Source organism: Aquarana catesbeiana, linkage group LG04, assembly GCF_042186555.1.
Source record: "Aquarana catesbeiana isolate 2022-GZ linkage group LG04, ASM4218655v1, whole genome shotgun sequence".
Taxonomy (NCBI): Eukaryota; Metazoa; Chordata; class Amphibia; order Anura; family Ranidae; genus Aquarana; species Aquarana catesbeiana.
The window spans coordinates 294,673,915-294,694,754 of NC_133327.1; the positions used below are offsets into that span (position 1 = coordinate 294,673,915).

General features: G+C 41.5%; 1 protein-coding gene across 6 annotated transcripts in view; it reads left to right on the top strand.

Moving 5' to 3' along the window:
- PRIM2 (DNA primase subunit 2) overlaps positions 1–20,840 on the top strand; it is a 449,872-nt gene that overhangs the window by 158,588 nt on the left and 270,444 nt on the right. For all 6 annotated transcript variants that reach the window (XM_073626716.1, XM_073626712.1, XM_073626715.1 and 3 more), the window contains one exon: positions 10,072–10,192. In XM_073626716.1, coding sequence (XP_073482817.1) covers positions 10,072–10,192 — 121 coding nt within the window. The remainder of the gene's footprint in view (positions 1–10,071; positions 10,193–20,840) is intronic.

A 20,840-nucleotide genomic window follows, 5' to 3' on the forward strand; every position in this document is an offset into this window, starting at 1 on the left:
CTCATCTAACAGTGGGATAAAATTTTTTTGAAAGTATTAGCTAATTTAATCCCCAGGTACTTGATTTCCCCTTTCCAAGGAAAGGGGAAAACTGCGGCTAGATGATCTTCTTCTTGCTTACCCAAGTTAATATTTAAACTCTCAGACTTCCTGGGATTTATTTTAAAGTTTGAGACGTCTCCATACCTTCTGATGATCCGGAGCACGTTAGGGAGGGTTATCCTGGGGTTTGTAATGAAGAACAAAACATCGTCGGCAAATGCCGCTAGTTTGTGTTCCTCCGTTCCGACCTTCACACCCCTACCATCAGGGCTGTTACGAATAGCGGACAATAGAGGTTCGAGGGACAGGACAAACAGGAGGGGGGAGAGAGGGCAGCCCTGCCTAGTTCCATTAAACATCCTGAAGGGTTTTGATATGACCCTGTTGACTCTTACCACCGCCGCAGGGCTGCTGTAGAGAACTCTGACCCAGGAAATAAACCTTGGGCCAAACCCCAGGGCTTCCAGAGTGTTCATCATGAACTCCCAGTCTACCCTGTCAAACGCTTTTTCAGCGTCAACTGACAGGAATAGAGCTGGGGGCCCATGGCGTTTACAGAATTTCGACAGTAGCACCGCCCGCACCCCGTTGTCCCTACACTGTCTACCGGGAACAAAGCCCGCCTGGTCCGGATGCACCAATGTTGTCATTTTCCCTTTCAGTCTATTGGCCAACACTTTTGCATATAACTTGATGTCTGCATTCAGCAGTGAAATTGGTCTGTAGCTTGAACACAACCTAGCATCTTTCCCTTCTTTCAGTATCAAGGTAATCGTGACGGTCAGTGCCTCGGCTTCCATTCCACATCCGGAACCAAGCTCGTTCCAGTACTGGCACAACCTAGGGACCAAAATATGTTTCATTTTCTCTAAGTAAATGGAGGTGAATCCATCCGGACCTGGGCTCTTTCCCTTCGAGGAATCCCTCAAGGCGGCTAGTATTTCCTCTTCCTCGATGGGCTTATCCAAGAGGTCGCTGTTTTCAGTAGGCAGCCCCACTAATCCTGCTCCTTTTAAAAATTCCTTGCCCCTGTCTAACCGGGCGCTATCCTCCGCCCCCTGTTGCCCTATCGAATAAAGGTCACCATAGAACGTTTTGAACTCGTCTGCTATGGCTGCGCTTGTCACTATTGCCTCCCCTCCTTTGTTATGTATTTTGTCAATAAAGTTCCTGCTTCTTTTTTTCCTTATTAGTCTGGCCAGATGTTTACTAGACTTATTCGCCCAGTAGTAGTTATTCCTGGTTATTACATTGGTAGCTCTCTTAGCCTCCTGCTCCATCATGTCCCTCAGCTCCTCCCTCTTAGCGACCAATAGGTGATAACAATCCTGGTCCTGCCCCTTTGCCTTTTTATGTCCTTGCTCCAAGGAAAACATTTCCTCCTATCAGCTTTCCCCTTTCTTCCCTTCTCTTTTTTTTTTTTTAAACCTGCTCCTATTGATATAAGGATCCCCCTGATGAAAGCTTTGTGTGCTTCCCATAAAATAGACGGTGACACATCACCCGTATCATTTGATTTAAAGAAAAAATCCGCCTCATCCTGGAGCCACTCTACCACCTTGGGATCCTTCAGCAGATCCTCGTTCAACTTCCAGGAGAAGGGCCGCCCCAGCACTTCTGGGATCTTCACCCTCATCGTGACCAGAGAGTGATCGGAAAGGGACATTATTTCTATTCTAGTTTCTTCTACCCACTCCAATAAACTATGTTCCACAAAGAAATAATCCAATCTGGAGTAAGTCCCGTGCACAGGGGAGAAGAAGGTGAAGTCTCTCTCTTTGGGATGTTGCAGTCTCCACACATCCATAAACTGGCAACGATGCAGCTTCCGCCTAATTGACCCTAATGACACCTTCCTTATCCCCTGGGCACGGGATGTACCATCCAGATCAGGGTCAAGGCAAAAATTTAGGTCCCCTCCCAAAACGACCTCCCCCTCCCCAAATTCCGACAGCTTCTTCAATACTTGTCCCAGGAAAACCGTGGGATTTTTGTTAGGGCAGTAGACGTTCGCTAATGTAATCAGCCTAGATCCAATATTACCTTTTTAGAAAGATATAGTGACCCTCAGGATCTATCAATCTATCCCATAGTGAAAAATTAGAGGCCTTTGACAACCCTATGGCGACTCCCTTCGACCCTCTGTCAGGGGAGTCCCCATAAAGTCATTGAGGGATCTTAGGAGAAAATAGCCTGATTCTAGTATCAAGGGTCAGATGTGTCTCTTGTAAAAAAAACTATATCCCCCCGTAGGTGGCTCAGTTCCCTTAATATTTTATGTCTTTTCATGGGTGAATTTAACCCTTTCACATTGTAAGAAATAAATCTAAGCTCTGGCATGTCTGTCAACCAACCGTTCTACCCTGCCCCATGCACCTCCAGAGCACGTCCTGCAGTGACCCCCTCCCCCACCTATGCCCCTCCCCCCCTCACCCACCCCCCTCCTACTCCTTCCCCATACCCCCCTCCATTCCCCACCCCCCCCCTTTGGCTAGGATTTCGCCCCGGGCCCGCACAAATGGAACAACTCCCATTCCAAACTACGGAACTCCTCCCCCGAGGTGAAACTCTAGCGCCGACATCCAGCGCCACCCCTCCTCAGGGAGAGAATGGCGCAGGAGGTGGAGATTCAGAGCGCCTCAACCTGGCGGCCCAACAGCACCCCCCCCCCTCCCCTGTACAGGCAAAACATAATTGGAAAGAGTCTTCAGATGTCCGTCCCCGCCTGATCCCCACAACTTATTTCACACAGCAAAAGTCCAGTAACATTGTTCCTCGTACCTCCTGAGATGAGCATCTTCTAAGGGGAAGGGGGAGGGAAAAAAAACACCCAGAACCCCCCCCCCCCCCCCCCAAACCCCACTCTGCCATCATTCTCTTTCTTTTTTATAACATATCAGGGATGGGGATACCCAGACTGTTACAAAAGTCCTGTGTCTCTTCCAAGTATCTCATTCTGTATGATCTCCCATCCTTTGTAACTATCAGGGATTTTGGGAACCCCAACTGTATTTGAGGTTTGCCCTCCTGAGTTGATCGAGGATTGGTCTCATCTGTCTTCTCCGCGCCAGTGTTCCCGCTGATAGGTCAGAAAATATCTGCAAATTTTTTGTTTTCAAAACTTATTGGGGGGGCCCCCTTTAAGTTCTTCCAAATTCTTTCTTTATCCTCATACAGATGAATGTTGACGATGACGTCTCTTGGAATATCTTGCTTTATATGGGGAGGCTTCCTTATTCTATGAACCCTATCGATCCGTAACGCTTCTTCTTCTAGCCTGCCCAGAATAGAATTGAAAATCTTCTTCATCTTCTCTCCCAGATCCTCATTTTGTTGTTCTGGGATAAATCTGATGCGCAGATTTTGCCGCCGACTCTGGTTCTCCTGTTCTTCCAGTGTGCGATTTTCATTCCGCATTTTCCTGACTTGTTCTTTTAAGTCCGAGATTTCATTATCTTGAATACCTGAGGCCTCTTCTGCTTCCTCCACCCGGCGGATAAGATGTCCCATGTCCGCCCGGACATTTAAAATCTCGGTTTTTATCACGTTTTCTAATTTGGTGAACATTTCGCTCAGGTCTGTTTTGCTTGGTACCAGGGCCATTATTCTTTGTTCGTCAGCAGCACTCCAGGCGGACGCGCCCTCTAAGTCAGGCTCTTCATGGTTCCTGTCCCCCTGCCCCCCCTTTTTTGTTTCTGCTGTTCTTTCTTCTTATCCTTGGTTCCTGATTGCTTCGCCTCCATTCCTGAGCTCTTTACGTTTACTTCTTTTAAATATTTTTGTTTAGAGCTAGTATTTAGACTCTCCCTTGTATTCTGAGGTTCCGTTGTTCTTGATGAACGGCCTCTCATGCTTCTTCTCCCTGTCAATAGTTTGCCCTTAGAAATATTTGGGTGAATACGGAGAAAGCACGGTCACCGCCTCTAAGTGCTTCTCTCTTTAAAGATCCCCTTCCCACCAAGGCCGCCAAGCTGAGAGATACACTGCACACAAGAGAGCTATGTAAAAAGCGTGCCGTCTTCCTTATCCTACCCAGTCCGTAAGGTATGCTATAGAAGTATGTCTCATATATCAGTATCCCTTGTTGCTGCCTATCTTTGGTAAATGGACCAAACACTGGAGAGGGAGGGAGGCACCCTGCTTGACAGCCGTGGCTAATCAAAAAGGTGAGACAGGTGATAGAGGCAGATCACAAAGTCCCAAGGGGCGCTGCGGAGCAAGTGCTAGGCCTCGCAAATTTTCTTTCCTTTTCCTTATTTTCCCCTTTTTTTTTTCTTTCTTCCTTCTTTCCTTTTTCCTTCCCTTTGGATTATCTGAATTTTAATCCTTGCACACAGCGAATAGTCTGAGAAATTCCGCCCCGGGCCCAACAACGAAGCTACTGTTTCTATTAATTTGGCCGTATTAAATTATCTGTCACACTGGTATATACCTGATCACCGCTTATAGGTAGAGAAAGGGGACAGGAGGGACCTTTGTCTTCAGTCAACTCTTTCAAGACCAGGCAATTGACAGTAAATCAAAATTAGACCTGATCACATGTATCTTCCTGGTCTCCCAATCACCCAACAGACAACTCGGGTCTAGTGTCCACTGTTCATCCTATGCGTTGTTAACAAACAATAAATAAAACAGCAAATCTTCTCATACCTTGCTTCTCTTTTATTCCTTTTTTTCACAGTGAAGCGGATACTTAGCAGACTTTGCTTTGTTGACGATGCATCCCGTCGCAGGGCTCCGACCTCAGACTCTTAAAATGAGCTGCTGCTCCGTCCCGTGACCTCCCGAATCAGGACTCGTTTGCTTTTGCCGCTCCTGCCCGTCCGCAGCGTCCTAGCCTCAAAGAGGAGAGGATGTTCCTCTGACGATCTCGACTCAGCCGGGCACCGCACACCTGGGAGTGTTCACAGCACCGCAACCGCAGCTTCAGCAGGGGGGATAGGCTAGACGAGATGGCGGCCCCACGCTCGTTCTTATCCAGGTGTCCTGCGGGCTCTCACCCCACAAGGCATCCTCCTAGACGCTCCGTCTCTGCACCTCCACTGGAGCCGGCGCTAGGCTCCTCCCCCGTGCGGACGTCACACGCACATCACGCCCGCCCCCACGCACATGAACTTAACTGGCTCCAATTAACTTTATCGATCCGCACACTTGCTTTGGGAAAGTTACTAAAAGGAGAAGGTACCCTGTATTTATGATGAACTAATCTCTCCTAAAATTTTGTCATTTTGTTTGCTTATAACTCCAAATAAAGTGATTTGTACCAAGGAGGGAATACGTTAGGATGTTTAATTATGCAAGTTTATGTATTAAGACAGTGTGGTTGTCCACAGCGTTAATGTAGCACTGACACTTTTTTCCCAGTGCAGAAATGATGACAGCAGTCCCCCTACCCCAAGGTAGCTTACAGTTTTTCTATTTGAGTCATAGATGGCCACACTGTAAGGTTAGTTCAGATAAAAGCTAGTTATTTTAGTGTGGGGGGAAGGAAATCATCCAGATGACGCCCATTCCAACACAGGGAGAACATAACAGACTCCATACAGCTAATGTCACGGAATCCAGAACTGGATCGCTATTGGACAAAATTACTAACCACTTATATGTTGTGCTGCGCAGTCAATACTTTACACTGAAACTATGAAGATTAGTTGCTCTGGATTACAACTCAACACACAACATCATTACAGTTTTAGTTGGTCAAAAAGGGAAACCTGAAATATTTGGATAATTGTGGTAAATAGTATGTGCGTGAAACTTTTTTTTTTCCAAAACATAAACTCCTGTATATTTTCTGTTAGAAACTTTCAGCAGTGAGATTAATGTACGCTGAAAGATAATAAACATTAAAGGAGAAGTACAGTCAAAGCTAGTTTGGCTGTTCTTCTTCTCCTATGGTTTACAGGCGTGCAGTTTGTTTTGCACTCCTGTGACCCGTTTTCAGCAGAGAGTGGGCTGAAGTCCCCTCTCTGCTGACCTCAGTTGGTCCAGGCTCGGCATCATCACAACCACGTAGTCGGGATCTACCAGATCCATGGACCAACAGCGAGCCGCTGAGAGCCTGAACCGACCGCTCCTGCCCCTTCTACAGCTCAGCCCTCCAGTGAGCGAGGAGGAGCAGAGCAGAGAGCTGTGACTGACAGTCAACAGCTCTCTGCTCAGGGAGCTGTGAGAACTGAGCGATTTGGCGGGGTTCGATCGCTCGGTTCTCAGTGTTAGAGGCGCCAGGGGACAGATGCAGCATCGGATCAATGCTGCATCCACCTAGGTAAGTATGATTCAAAAATAAAATAATACCCCATACTTATCTTTTTTTTTTTTTTAAAGCACCCTGAAATGTAACTGAGCATTTTCTGCTATTTTCCTACATAGAATTTACAAAAAAAATATTTTTTTATGAAGAGAGAAAAGAAAAAAGATCAGTTTGTTAAACAGTTGCTCTGCCAGTTTCAGTCACCAGATGGCACATGTGTGGCTTAAGAATGCAGTACAGTGTGCAATATTCACAGTACATTGTATGTTTTGAAATATGATGATTTTGTCATCTCTCTTCTTTGATGGGTAAAAAAAAAAAGAAAGAAAGCAAGTTGAAAGCTTAGTTTTGTGTTCTAAAAACATAGAAAACAGTATGTTTGTGTTTTTAGTATATTTTATTTATTTTTTACATTTTTTTTTTTTTAAGCACTAATGTCTAAGGATGGGTTAACATATCTGCAGTTGGGGAATGTGTGTAAGTTCCTGACCCACAGAAAAACGTGCAGCCTTTTAGCAGACTTATGGTGGTGCCATTCATTCTTAATGGCAGCCCATGCATTGGCGAAATCGCTGTGCCAAACCGCAGGGTGCTCAGTGCAGTGTGATGTAAAAGGAAAAAAAAAGGGCCACAGACTTCTTTCCCCCACATTTTCTGCAGGTAGGACAGGCCTCCAAAATGAATGGGCTGCAACCGCACAGATCTGAATAGAGCGTTACATAAAACGTGTTAAATATTTTTTAACTACTGGACATGAGAAAAATAAAGCCTTTAATTCAATCTGGTTATTGCCACATGGATTGTAGGAATAGTTACATATATGCAAATAGCGACTTCTAGAAAACTTTGGGAGGGTGATGCTGTAGGTTTATAGGATTTGAGATTCCCACAGGTTTACCTTGCCTTTGTTGTAGAATAGCATACTTGCCTGACTCTTTTGTACAGTATTTGGTTTTTGCGAATGGAAAATGAAATAAGTACAGATTCAGTAAGGAGAGCTCTGAGAGCTGATTGGAGGGAAGAGACACCCCCCTCCCTCCTTAACCCTGCACAACAGGAACAGAGCTATAGCAGTCAATCTCTTGGTGTCAGGTAAAACTTGATTCATGCTGATAGCAGAAAACAGAAATGACACTTGGTGCTCTTAATTGAGACAAGTACACACTTTAGAGGGATATGCTTTGTTCACATTTAATGTCTGAGGTTTACAACCACTGTAATCATTCCGCTTTAGAAATTAAAGCACAGAAAGTAACAGTGGCTTCTGTGAACTTCATTAATGAATACTGTTACATTGGTTTGCATTTTTTTTTCTTATGCACAGATCGAAGGCTTATCATTTAATTGGTATTGTTAGCAAACGTAAAAAAAAGAAATTCATAAAAGTTGTTCTTATTTAACACCCTAATAAGCCTATGTTTATCCTGTTTAGCCATGATAATGCCTCCTTATCCTTTTAATCTTGATTATTTGTTTTTAATAAAAGTTTACACACCCCTGTTAAAATGTCAGGTTTCTGTGATGTAAAAAAAGGAGACAAAGATAAATCATTTCAGAAAATTTTCCACCCTTAATGTGACCTATAAACTGTGTTTGAAAAACAAACAATGCTTTTAGGGAGGAGAAGTAAAAATAAAAAACTAAAATAATGTGGTTACATAAGTGTGCACACGCTTTTATAACTGGTGATGTAGCTGTGTTCTGAATTAAGCAATCACATTCAAACTCATGTTAAGTAGGAGTCAGTACACACCTGCCGCAATTTAAAGAGCCTCTGATTAACCCAAAATAAAGTTCAGCTGTTCTAGTAGGTCTTACCTGACATTTTCTTAGTCTCATCCTACAGCAAAAGCCATGGTCCGCAGAGAGCTTCCAAAGCATGAGAGGGATCTCATTGTTAAAAGGTATCAGTCTGGCAAGTACTAGCTGTGTGGTAATAAGACAACAATCTCCTGTATTCTTCATATGTCTGGGCTATTGGGTAGAGTAGCAAGACAGAAGCCTTTTCTTAAGAAGAAAAACATCTAAGCCTGGCAAAATTTTGCAGAAACACATCTGAAGTCTCTCCAAAAGCATGTGGGAAAATGTGTTATGGTCTCATGAAACCAAAGTTGAACTTTTTGACCATAATTTCAAAAGATATGTTTGGCGCAAAAACATTGCACATTACCATAAGATCATCATACCCACAGTGAAGCATGGTGGTGGCAGCACGATGCTTTGGGGCTGTTTTTCTTCAGCTGGAATAGGGGCCTTATTCAGGGTAGAGGGTAGGGCTGGGAGATTTTCTTAAAAAAAAAAAAAAAAATCTTCGATTCTCTTAAAAAAAACTCGCTTCGCGATTTGAATCGAGTTTTTATTTTTTTTTCTTTGGAAACCGTGCCAGTCCTGAGGTGCTGCGGGCATGAGTTTTTAGGCGAGGTCGCGGCTTCGGCCTAGCCTCGCCTAAAAACTCATGCCCGCAGCGCCTCGGGACCGGCGCGGTGGAAAAGAAAATCTAAAAAGGTCGATTTGCTTAAATTTTAAATCGATTTGACCTCTCAACTCGATTCAAGATTTAAATCGATTTTTTTTTTTCCCAGCCCTAGTAGAGGGAATTATGAACAGTTGCAAATACCAGTCAATATTGGCACAAAACCTTCAGGCTTCTGATAGAAAGCTGAACATGAAAAGAAACTTCATCTTTCAGCATGACAACGACCCAAAGCATACATCCAAATCAACAAAGGAATGGATTCCCCAGAAGAGGATTAAAGTTTTGGAATGGCCCAGCCAGAGCTCAGACCTGAATCCCATTGAAAATCTGTGGAATGATCTGAACAGGGCTGGGCACAGGAGATGTCCTCGCAATCTTACAGATTTGGAGTGTTTTTGCAAAGAAGAGTGGGCAAATATTGCCATGCTGATAGATTCATACCCAAAAAGACTGAATGCTGTAATAAAATCAAAAGGTGCTTCAACAAAAGTATTAGTTTAAGGGTGTGCACACTTATGCAACCATTTTTTTATTTTTTTACTTCCCTCCACCTAAAAGATTTCAGTTGTACAGTTTATAGGTCACATTAAGACCCCTTTCACACTGTGCCATCAGCGGTAAAGCGGCGCTATTCGGCTGCTAGCAGGGCGGTTTTAACCCTCCGCTAGCGGCCAAAAAGGGGTTAAATCCGCCCGCAAAACGCCGCTGGTATCGTATCGCAGCGCTGCCCCTTTGATTTCAATGGGAGCAGTGGTGGAGGAGCTGTGAGTTCACGGCTCCAAAAAAAGCTGCCGGCAGGACGTTTTCTGACGCCCTGCCAGCGCACCGCTCCAGTGTGAAAGCCCCCGGGCTTTCACACTGGAGTGAATGGAGCAACTGTTTTAGGGCGGTTTGCAGGCGCTATTTTTAACGCTATAGCACCTGCAAGACGCTACAGTGTGAAAGGGGTCTATGGGTGGAAAAAGTTCTGAAATGATTTATCTTTTGTCTCCTTTTTTTTTTACATCACAGAAACCTGACATTTTAACATGGGTGTGTAGACTTTTTATATCCACTGTACTTTATACAGTATTTTGTTCTTGTAGCATCATATAAAATTTACAGAAAATAAGAGCCTGTAATTTTATTTGTAAGCATGTTTGCTGTGCTTTGTACTAGTAAAATAATTTAATTTCTGTCATTATACAGGTCAAATTACAGAATAAGATCAGTCCTAGTACAGGTGCAAGAGCTGAAGTACTTAAACTATAAATTATGCAGTTAATAGAACTGACATTGCTTTGGATCATTTTCTTTTCAGTGAAGACCTAAGACGATGGTTTATTCAGCAGGAAATGGACCTTTTTAAGTTCCGCTTCAATCAGTTACCAAAGGATAAAGTCCAAGAATTTCTGAAGTATAGTGGTCTGGAATATCTTGCTGTAAGTAGATTCCCTGTGTCAGAGCATTGTTGAGGAATTGTGCCTGTAGCTGATCACTATATCGAAACATACATGTAATACAGTAATTAAAGTCAACCTGAGCTCAAAAAGTGGAGATTTGCTATATTGTAGGTAACATCTATGAATGTTAATTCTGCCTCGGGCATTACTCTGGAAAATCTAACCTTTGCTCTGCATTTCTGCTGGAAAATAACATTATACATTCTGTGCCTAGGTACCCCTGTTCCTGTAGCTTTTTGTTACATTATGAGATATCCAAATCACTGTACCTCTGACTGCTCGTCTCATGAGATCTGGTGATGTCACTGCTGTGCTGCTCACTGTTCTTGCTGGAGAGAAAACTATACCTGAGGTCCTATAGACAAACCTTAACCTGCTTCTGCTTCAATAATTCTTTGAATCTGTGATTTCTGAACCTTTTTTGCTGCTTCTTGATTCATTATCCATCAGTTAGCAGATCATTATCATCGGGGAGGAGCATACAGTGCCGTGAAAAAGTATTTGCCACACCCCCTTATGTTTTTTATTTTTTTGCATATTTGTTAGACTTAAATAATTCAGATCCTCAAACTACTTTTAATATTACACACAAAGAACTCAAGTAAATACAGAGTGCAGTTTTTAAAGGTTTACATTTATTAAGGGAAAGAAGCTATAAAAACCTGACTGGCCCTATGTGAAATAATAATTTGCCCCCTAAACCTAACTGATTGTGCAACCCTTGGCAACAACTGCAGTCAAGCATTTGCGATAACTGGCAATGAGTCTTTTACATGGCTGTGGGGGAATTTTAGCTTGCTCTTCTTTGCAGAATTGTTTTAATTCAGCCACATTGGAGGGTTTTCCAGCATGAACGGCCTGTTTAAGATCATGCCACAGCATTTCAATCGGATTTAAGTCCAGACTGCAGAATTCATGGTTCCATCAATTATGGCAAGTCGTCCAGGTCCTGAAGTGCAAAGCAGTCCTAGATCATCACACTACCACCATCATGTTTAAATGTTGGTATGATCTTCTTTTTTTTTTTTTTTTTTTATGAAAGTCTGTGTTAATTTTACGCCAGATGTAATGGGGCGCACACCTTCCAAAAAGTTCAGCTTTTGTCTCATCCACAGAATATTTGCCCAAACGTCTTGGGGATAATCAAGATGTTTTTTGGCAAATGTGAGACAAGCCTTTGTGTTCTTTTGGTCAGCAGTGGCTTTTGCCTTGGGTCTCTCCCATGGATGCCATTTTTGCCCAGTCTTTCTTATTGGTGAATCATGAATACTGACCATACCTGTGTCAAGTAAGCCCTGCAGTTCTTTTAGATGTTCTGGGTTCTTTTATGACATCCTGGATGAGTTGTCATGCTCTTGGAGTAATTTTGGTAGGCCAGCCACTCCTGGGAAGGTTCACCACTGTTCCAAGTTTTCTCCATTTGTGGATAAGGATTCTCACCGTGGTTTGTTGGAGTCCCAAAGTCTTAGAAATGACTTTGTAACCCTTTCCAGACTGATACATGTTAATTACTTTGTTTCTCATCTGTTCTTAAATTTCTTTAGATCGCGGCATTATATGTTGCTTTTTAGATCTTTTAGCGTGCTTTACTTTGTCAGACAGCTTCTATTTAAGACCCCTTTCACACTGAGGCTGTTTTCAGGCGCTTTAGCGCTAGAAATAGCCTCTGAAAACTGCCTCCCATTCATTGCAGTGTGTCTTTTCACACTGGGGCGTGCTCTTCCAGGACAATACGAAAAGTCCTGCAAGCAGCATCTTTGGGGTGGGTTGGGAGCACTGTAAATAGCGCTCCAAAAACGCTCTGCTCATTGCAATGAATGGGCAGCGATTTGAAAGCGCTGCAAAACGGACGTTATTACCTGGGTTTTTTAAGGAAAAAACTGCCCTGCTAGCGGCCGAAAAGCGGCGCAAAAACGAGCAGCGCTTTAGCGCTAACGGCCAGGCGCTGCAGTGTGAAAAGGGACTTAGTGATTTCTTGATTCAACAGGTCTGGCAGTAATCAGGCCTGGGTGTGGCAAGTGAAATTTTAACTCTGCTTTCCAAAATATGTGGTTAATCACAGTTCATTCATGATTTAGCAAGGGGGAGGGGAGCAATTACTTTTTCACATAGTGCCAGGCAGTTTTGGACTGCTTTTTTTTCCCCTAATGATTGACATCATCATTTTAAAAACTGCATTTTGGATTTACTCATGTTATCTTTATTATGCATTTTACAATTTGTTTGATCTGAATCATTTTTAAGTGTGACATCTATGCAAAAAAAATAAAATCAGGAAGGGGGCAAATACTTTTTTCCAGCACTGTATCTCGTATGAAGAAGCTTCTGATCCTCTGCCAACATGGTCATCTCTACAGTGGAGACAACATGGCATGCCAGTCAGTAATGAGTGAAAAAAATCAGCTCTAGGAAGCTCATAGGCAACACTGGTGATTTGTCCCTTTTTGTCTTCTGCTTGCTTATTTTTTTGGGGCGCAGCTTCCACAGTCCAGGTTGTCTTTGACATAAGTGACAAAATATGTTTCTTTCGAATTATTGTTCTTTACAAAATGACCAGTAAGATTCTTCTTTGGCAAAGGTTGATTGCAAGCTTAATGACAATCAGGTGTTACGAAAGGAAAACTCTTTGAACACTGTAAAAATCAATACACTGAACTGTGCAGCAAGCTTTGACATCGGCAGGAACCTCCAGACAGTTTTATTGAGCTTTAGCTAAAGCTCAGATTTAGATCTTACTCTATGAAATTCAAATCGATACTGTACTATTCTTGGTGCTGTGGATTATTCCTATGTAGTGTACTTTTCTTCACCTTTTAAAAGAAATCTGCGAGCTACTCCCACCTAAATAAAGAATTAAATTCTAATAGATATATTGAATGCTTCAAACTTATAGAATAGGGAGTATTTTTAATCTTTTACTCAAATACATTTTAGGTGCTCATCTGTTAAGGACATTTTGATTTTGTTTTGTGCTGGAACTGTAGTCGAGCACATATTTGATCTCTGTACTTTTTGAGATTTACTCATGACACTATGGGGTTGATTTACTAAACCTGAAAAGTGCAAAATCTGGTGCAGCTGTACATGGTAGCCAATCAGCTTCTAACTTCTGCTTGTTCAAATAAGTTTTGACAAAATCCTGGAAGCTGATTGGTTTCTATGCAGAGTTGCACCAGATTTTGGTAAAACAACCCCTATGGCTTTCATATGGTGGCAGTGTACTTTAATTTTAAGAAAAAGTTTTTTCATATTGCCTTGAAACAATATTGACAATTGACATTTTTAGAACTGCTGTTGAAGTAAACCTGTCCAAGACTTTGGAAATTTAAACTGAGCATATGTATGATGGGGAAAAAAATTTCTCAGAGGTTAACTTCTGTGAAGCGTGAACATAATCATTAGAGTTAGAAATATAGGCAGCTGAATGTCTTTGCGTTTTAAACTTTTTTTTTTTTTTTTTTTTTTGGAAAAACAAAATTGCTTGGCCACACCTTTTTAACCTTTAATTATCCAATTGGTTGTTTTGAGATGCAGCTTTTCGTCTAAAACTTATCGAAAGCCAGTCACACAAATTGCCAAATCACTGTAATTTCTACTTTACCAACCAATAGGTGGTGTGAGGCCTCCCTAAACCAACTATTCAGTTTATATTTGGTTATTTAGACCCTTGCACTAAATAGTTATTGGTAAATCCAAAGAAAATGGAACAAAACAATTGTAATATGCTGCCAACTAAGCCTTCCTAAGATGGCATTTAGATCTGGAGCTACCATAGTGCTGCACATATGACACCAGCCATTTTAAGGCTTGAAAGATTGGTTGAGAGCTAACATAAGCACAATGACAAATATCAAGATGCATGTCTTGAATGTAACTGTTTTGGGAAACCTTTAAATCATTGGGTTTAGTTCCTCTTTGATCTTATATAGGAAATCTATTTCCTAGATGATAATGTGGAGATGCCTTATGTCTAATGAAGCCTCTAGCTATAATAAATTTACCTCTATTGGAGAAAGTTTACCTATACTGAAGCCTGGTATCAAGTGGACACCAGAAAAAACTAAATTAATTCTGGTTTTCATATTAAAAATTAGACTTAAGAACAAGAAAATTTTATTAGAGGCTGTAAAGTTCAGACTGTTAGTATGTTAGTAAATGCAGTGTGATCTGCTCAAGAAATATTGACAGGCTTATGATGTTAAACATTTGGAGGGGGTTTATTTGGAAGAAGTCTGTCCTTTTTAGTGCTTGTTCTGTTTGGGAAAGTAAAAGAGAAATCATGATCTCCTAAATAATTATTCCTACAGAATTAGAAGCGGTTATCTGGAGATGGCTGTAGAGAACAATTTGGAAACTTAGAGTATGTGGGTGAGAGCTTGGTAGTGGACTCCGATCTTTTTCTGTTTTGCTTTAGGGGGTAGCATAGGGTAAAACTCTACCTCATAAAATAGAGAGGAGCTTTGAGGGAGCAGCTTGCAGATTACCTTGGTTTTAAAAGAATGCAGGGTTTTCCATGCAGTAATTGTTGGGTGGGTTTTTCCCTTCTTATTTACCTAAAGATTGGTCAGCAAGGTCACATAAGCAGCAAGCAATTTCTGCTATATTGCCTCCAGCAAGGTTTAATGGTGTTTGATTGTGGCTGTACTGTTATACCTGCTGGAGAGGGCATCAGTAGATATTGATTACATAAAGTACATGCATCGAGGACTAGAGGGTGAACTAAGTCTTTAAAGATTCAGCTTTCAGGATGCCTTAGTTCCTGTCTTTTGGGCTTTATGCAATTAAAGCACAAAATCTATAAATTCCTCAGTAGCCACAAAGGATATTTGTCCATTTTGTTTGCACCAAATGTCTTTGCAAACTCAGGTGCTGAACATAGTTTGGAAGGAATGCAACTGCTCCACCCACTACAGGCCGGCTGCTGAAAAATGCAGAAGTGTAATGGATATAATACCAGTTGCTCCGCACAAGCAAAGAGATCAACAGTGACTGGTCTTTATTACAGAATACTCCTGCATGAAGACAGTTTCACGCTGGATTACTGCACAGATCTAGAAGAAATACACAAAGCATAAAAAGAAACCATGGAACCGCGCTCTTATATTATAAATTACATAGCCTTGTAGTGAATAAATACATCTTTATTTAAATTCTAAAAAATACATAATTGTTAAGTCCATGTTATTAGTTATTGATTTGCGCAGGTTTGGAACCTATTGGTTCCTATATCTTTCTTTTAATGCACAAAACATGCCATGAATGCACAATGCCTCTTGTGTTTAGACAATGGGGCTTATTTACTAAAGGCAAATCTACTTTGCGCTACAAGTGCACTTGGAAGTGCAGCCGCTGTAGATCTGGAGGGGGACATGCAAGGAAAATAAACAGCATTTTTGCTTGTGCATGACTGGATGATAAAATCAGCAGAGCTTCCCCTTTATTTCAGATCTTCCCCTCAGATCTACAGCGACTGCACTTCCAAGTGCACTTGTAGTGCAGAGTGGCTTTGCCTTTAGTAAATCAACCCCAATATTTGCTCATCCTGAAATTCAGCTTTGTTGGCCAATAAAGGGTGTCACTTAAAATCCAAACTTTCTGCAAGAATTGATGGCTCACACGGCTGCTGACTAATGAGGGTAAATGATGATACAATAAAATGTGCCCCCTTGGAAGTTGAGGCCAAGAATATGGATGTCTAAAAAGTTCTACAGAACGTAAATTGCCACCCTCCCTGACTAAACTAGGTCTTCTGTACCACAAAACTTTGGATTTAGAGCAGTTAATTTCTGGAGAGCTAAGTAAAGTTTATAACCAGTGACCACACCTTTTACATTTTGTGATTGAATGTTGATCAACCACGAAAATAAGTAGCGGCTGAAATAGAAAACAAAGAATTCCAAAATAACTTTTCCAATAAAAAAATGGGCATGGTTTTGAAATGTACTGAACAGTCTACACTCGGTGGGATATAGTATTTATGGGTTTCTAAGTTTAATAGACGTCACAACGGAAATCCAGAATAATCCCGGGATCTGTATGAGCCACATTGTACCACTTCATTGGGTTGGCACCGCTATTAGGATAGTCAGATGCTCTTCTGTACCGGGCAGTTAAATAATCTTTGTTTTGTTGCAGACAGGAAGGTGCCTTGCTTGGTTCTGGTTATGCTGGAATTAATACCATAATATGTCAGGAGCAATGTCTGGAGTCCCAATAGAAGTGGCATAAAGGGGGAAAAAAATTAGGCAGAAACAGAAAGCACCATCTATAGTATAAGACCCCATTCACATCCTGGCGTTCTATAATTCTGCCCACGATTCTGGAATATGGAAACATCTGGCACGAATGCGCAATGTGTGTTTTTGGCTCCCATAATTGTTAATGGCACCCCAAACGTGCAAAAGAAATGGACGCTTTGTCACAGAACAACTCGTGCAAAACACTCAAAACTTGCTTTCCAAAAACACTCTAAATTTGGCTCCAAAAATAGGTGCAGGAGCTACTTTAGTGAGTTTTTGGAGCAGAGAGTAGCCCGTTCAAGTGAATGGTGCTGCTCCAAAAATGTGCTGAAACCGTGACGCTCTGCTGGACGTGAACGGGGCCTAAAATTTTCCTGCGTCTCAGAATCAGTGTGATTTCTCTCCTACTGCTTAATTTCTCATAATATGGGTGAAAGCTGGTTAAATCCTTGTTGAAAAAAAATAGGTAGAGGCATTAAGAACATAAAGCTTACATTTCAATCTCTTAGGCTGAATTCGCAATGCAGAGCAGCCGGAGAGATTCACTGCTCTGGCTGCAGTAGGGGCAGTGTGGTGCACGATTCAGCACATCACACAGCTCCCTTTTTTTTTTTTTTTTTTCTTTGAACGTACTTCATTCACTGCGATGTAGGGCAGCGCCTTACATTACAGTGCGATTCGGCATGGTGCGCTACGATAAAATGTCTGTCACTACAAATCGTGTAAATTAGCCCTTTCTGTTTGTAGTAGTATAATTGCTGTCTATTGCCGAACAAAAGTCCAAGACAAAGAAGCAAGCTGTAGCGAATCTATTTCTAGCATTTTTATATAGCGTTGGCAAGTTATACAGCGCTTTTACATATTGTAACTGCCCTCAAGGAGCTTACAATCGAAGGTCTCTGTGTTGGATGTATACACACACACTGGCACCAGTTTAGACCGGAACAAATTGAATTACCAGTATGTCACCACCAAAGAGAAAGCCGCTCCAAGTGAGCACATTAGCCAACCATCCACAGCATAGCCAGGGTTTAGGTGAAGGTGCTAGCACAGCTCATCTGCAGATAGACAAAAGAAATCCAGAATTCGCTGCAGCGGTTCACCTTTATTGATCCTTCATGCAAAAGACATCACAGACCATGCGAAGACATCAGACCATGCGTAAAAGTTGGCATGTTTCGCAATGATGAGTAGGCGCTAGCCGCTGCCACATTAACTTTTACTGTGCCCCACATGGTCTGTGATGTCTTTTGTATGAAGGATCAATAAAGGTGAAGTATTGAGGTGAATTCTGGATTTCTTTTGATTGTGTACTTGCCAGCACGTCTTTCGAGTACCTGGAGAACATGAAAACTCCATATAGACAGTGTTCTGGCCAGGATTCTAGCCCGTAAGCCACTATGCTGCTCAAAGACGGCCTCTCCCCTCCCTTTTCTCAGGAAGCGTTACAGATTGCAGTGGTGTAGTTGTAGCTAGCCTAACACTGCTGACCTCCTTCTTCCCTTTTTTTTTTTTTTTTTTTTTTTTTTAAACTTCAATTGGTATTTATGTATTTCAGAGTTAACTCTCTTGGAATTGGATATAACATGGGGAGGACCATGTTGGGAGTTGAATCTGGGGGTTTGTGGAGCAAGGCACAACAGGAACCGTGTAATCTTCAGATGGTTTAGTTCATCTGAGAGTCTGGTATTTGTTGCTGGAGTTCATGTCCTTCACCACTTAGATAAACTTCTAGATTGATGCATTACTTACATTTTTAAAACGCAGACACAAAGAAACTAAGATGGCTTTTTTGTTAGTAGTCAGTAGGGGGGGATATTGCTCTACTCAGCCATATTATGGAAATGCACACGGTAACTAATAGCTAAACCTTTTCTTGTCACTTTTTCACCTAAAAATCCTAGAATTTTTTTTATTTTTATTTTTTTTATTTGGTTTATAATCATTACATTTACCATGGGAAGTGATAAGTGTGTTGTGCTATACAGTTATCTCCATAACTTCTGTTACTTGGTCACAAAGGGGCAGAATTTGCGGGGCTGTGCTGTGTGCAGTTTAAAGTATGAAACAAATTTCTCGAATATGTGAAATGCGATCCTGCGTGTCTTTTCTCTGACTTGACTCATTTGGACTCGTGAATTTGTGTTCCCCATTTCTACTGCCATTGCCTTTGCTTTGGTTGTGTTGGCTAGGATATAACACAGCACATATGAGTGAAGTGCATTTTTCCCTATTTGACTGATTTTTGTACATTTTTAAAAAACTGTTTAATCACTTAAGCCCCGGAAGATTTGCCCCCTTATTGACCAGGCCATTTTTTGCAATACAGCACTGCGTCGCTTTAATTGACAATTGCGCAATCGTGCGATGCTGTACCCAAACCAAATTGATGTCCTTTTTTTCCCCAGAGCTTTCTTTTAGTGGTATTTGATCACCCCACGTTTTTAATTTTTTGCGCTATGAACAAAAAAAGCAAAAATTTTGAAAAAAAAAAAATATTTTTTACTTTTTTACTATAATAAATATCCCCCCCAAAAAAAAACAAATTTCTTCCTCAGTTTAGGCCGATATGTATTCTGCATATTTTTGGTAAAAATTTTTTTTTAGTGTATATTGGTTTGCGCAAAAGTTAGTGTCTACAAAATAAGGGATATATACACTTTTATAACTCAAATTTTTACTAGTAATTGTGGCGATCTGCGTTTTTTTTTTTTTTTTTTTTTTTATCCTACTACTGCTTTGCGGCAGACAAATCTGACACTTTTGACACTTTTTTTTGGGACCATTGACATTTATACAGCCATCAGTGCTAAAAAAAACCCACTGATTACTGTATAAATGTCATTGGCAGGGAAGAAGTTAACAATAGGAGGTGATCAAGGGGTTAAATGTTTTACCTAGAGAGTGTTTCTAACTGTGGGGGGATGGGACTGCCTGGGGAAGTAGACCGATCGTTGTTCCTAAGCATTAGAACATGGAAGAAACACCTGGTACCAAGGGTACAGTGAAACATCCCTTATCTTTTGGTTCCTAAGCAATTGGAACAACTGATCAGTCTCCTTACCCCTGACATAACAGAGATCTGTCTATTTACATTACCAGACCTCCGTTCTGTCTCTCTCAGGAGTGATCACGGGTGCCCGGTGGACATCGCGACTGCCGGGCACGAGCATTGGCTCAGCGGGCACGTGCGCCCCCTAGTGCTATTAAAGCGGCTGATGTACAGCTACGATAGCTCGCCCAGGGGAGCCAACCTGCCCTGGGCAAGCCGTCGCTCAGGCCAGGTTGGGCAGCCAACTGCGGCGGCTGGGCGGCTGGGCGGGAACCAGTTTAAACACAATTAAAGAAATACTGTGGTAGATAGTAAATAGGCGTGGTAACAATTTATTTAAGCATGGAAATAAATTTAGCGTGTCACAAAAAATATCCTTCAGAATATGTATGTTAGAAGAAAGGAAAGCTCACTATGTGCAAAAAAATAGCTTACTATAAAACTTTTTATGTCACATTGCCCCAATATGTTTCATTACCAGCAGTTTGAACCACTTTGCTTCTCGTCAGTTTTTTCCAAATGATATGAAAAGAATTACTTTCAGATGTTTTAGTTACTCAAGCAATGATGCACCCACATTAGAGCAGCACGATTCTGGCTAAAATGAGAATCACAATTTTTTTGCTTAGAAGATAGATCACGATTCTCTCACGATTCTCGCGGCGTAATATCGTCTTTCACATTAAAACAAAAAAAAATTTGGCTAACTTTTACTGTTTTTTTTTTTTTTAATTCATTGAAGTGTATTTTTTCCCAAAAAATTGCATTTGAAAGACCGCTGGGCAAATACAGTGTGACATAAAATATTGCAGCAATTGCCATTTTATTCCCTAGGGTCTCTCTTAAAATATATATAATATAATGTTTGGGGGATCCAAGTAATTTTCTAGCAAAAAATATTCTTTTTAACTTAAGAAAGAAGTGTCAGAAAAAAGATTTAGAGGAAAAACAAACCGATGATGATTCCTCTGTGGAGGAAACAACGGTAGATGAGCCTTTTTCAGCCTCTCAAATCTGAGGAATTGCTGATACAATCTCTTACGGAGATGGTTCTTCTACTTTCATGCTACCCCTAACGGAGTCTCCTGAAAGTTCAGTTTCTTCCTTGGGTTCCTTTAAAACCCTCTCAACCTTTGCATGCGTTTCCTGCAGATGCATTACTTGAACAGCTTATTTTTTGCTGAATGCGATCACCCGGATAAGCATTTTTCTCCGAAGAAAATTGCAATTCTTTATCCTCTGGAGGAGAAATTCAACAAAAGATGGAAAATACCAGCAGTTGACGCTGCGATTTTTAATGTTGTCCAGTAGACAATGCACAGATGCCTAAAGGATC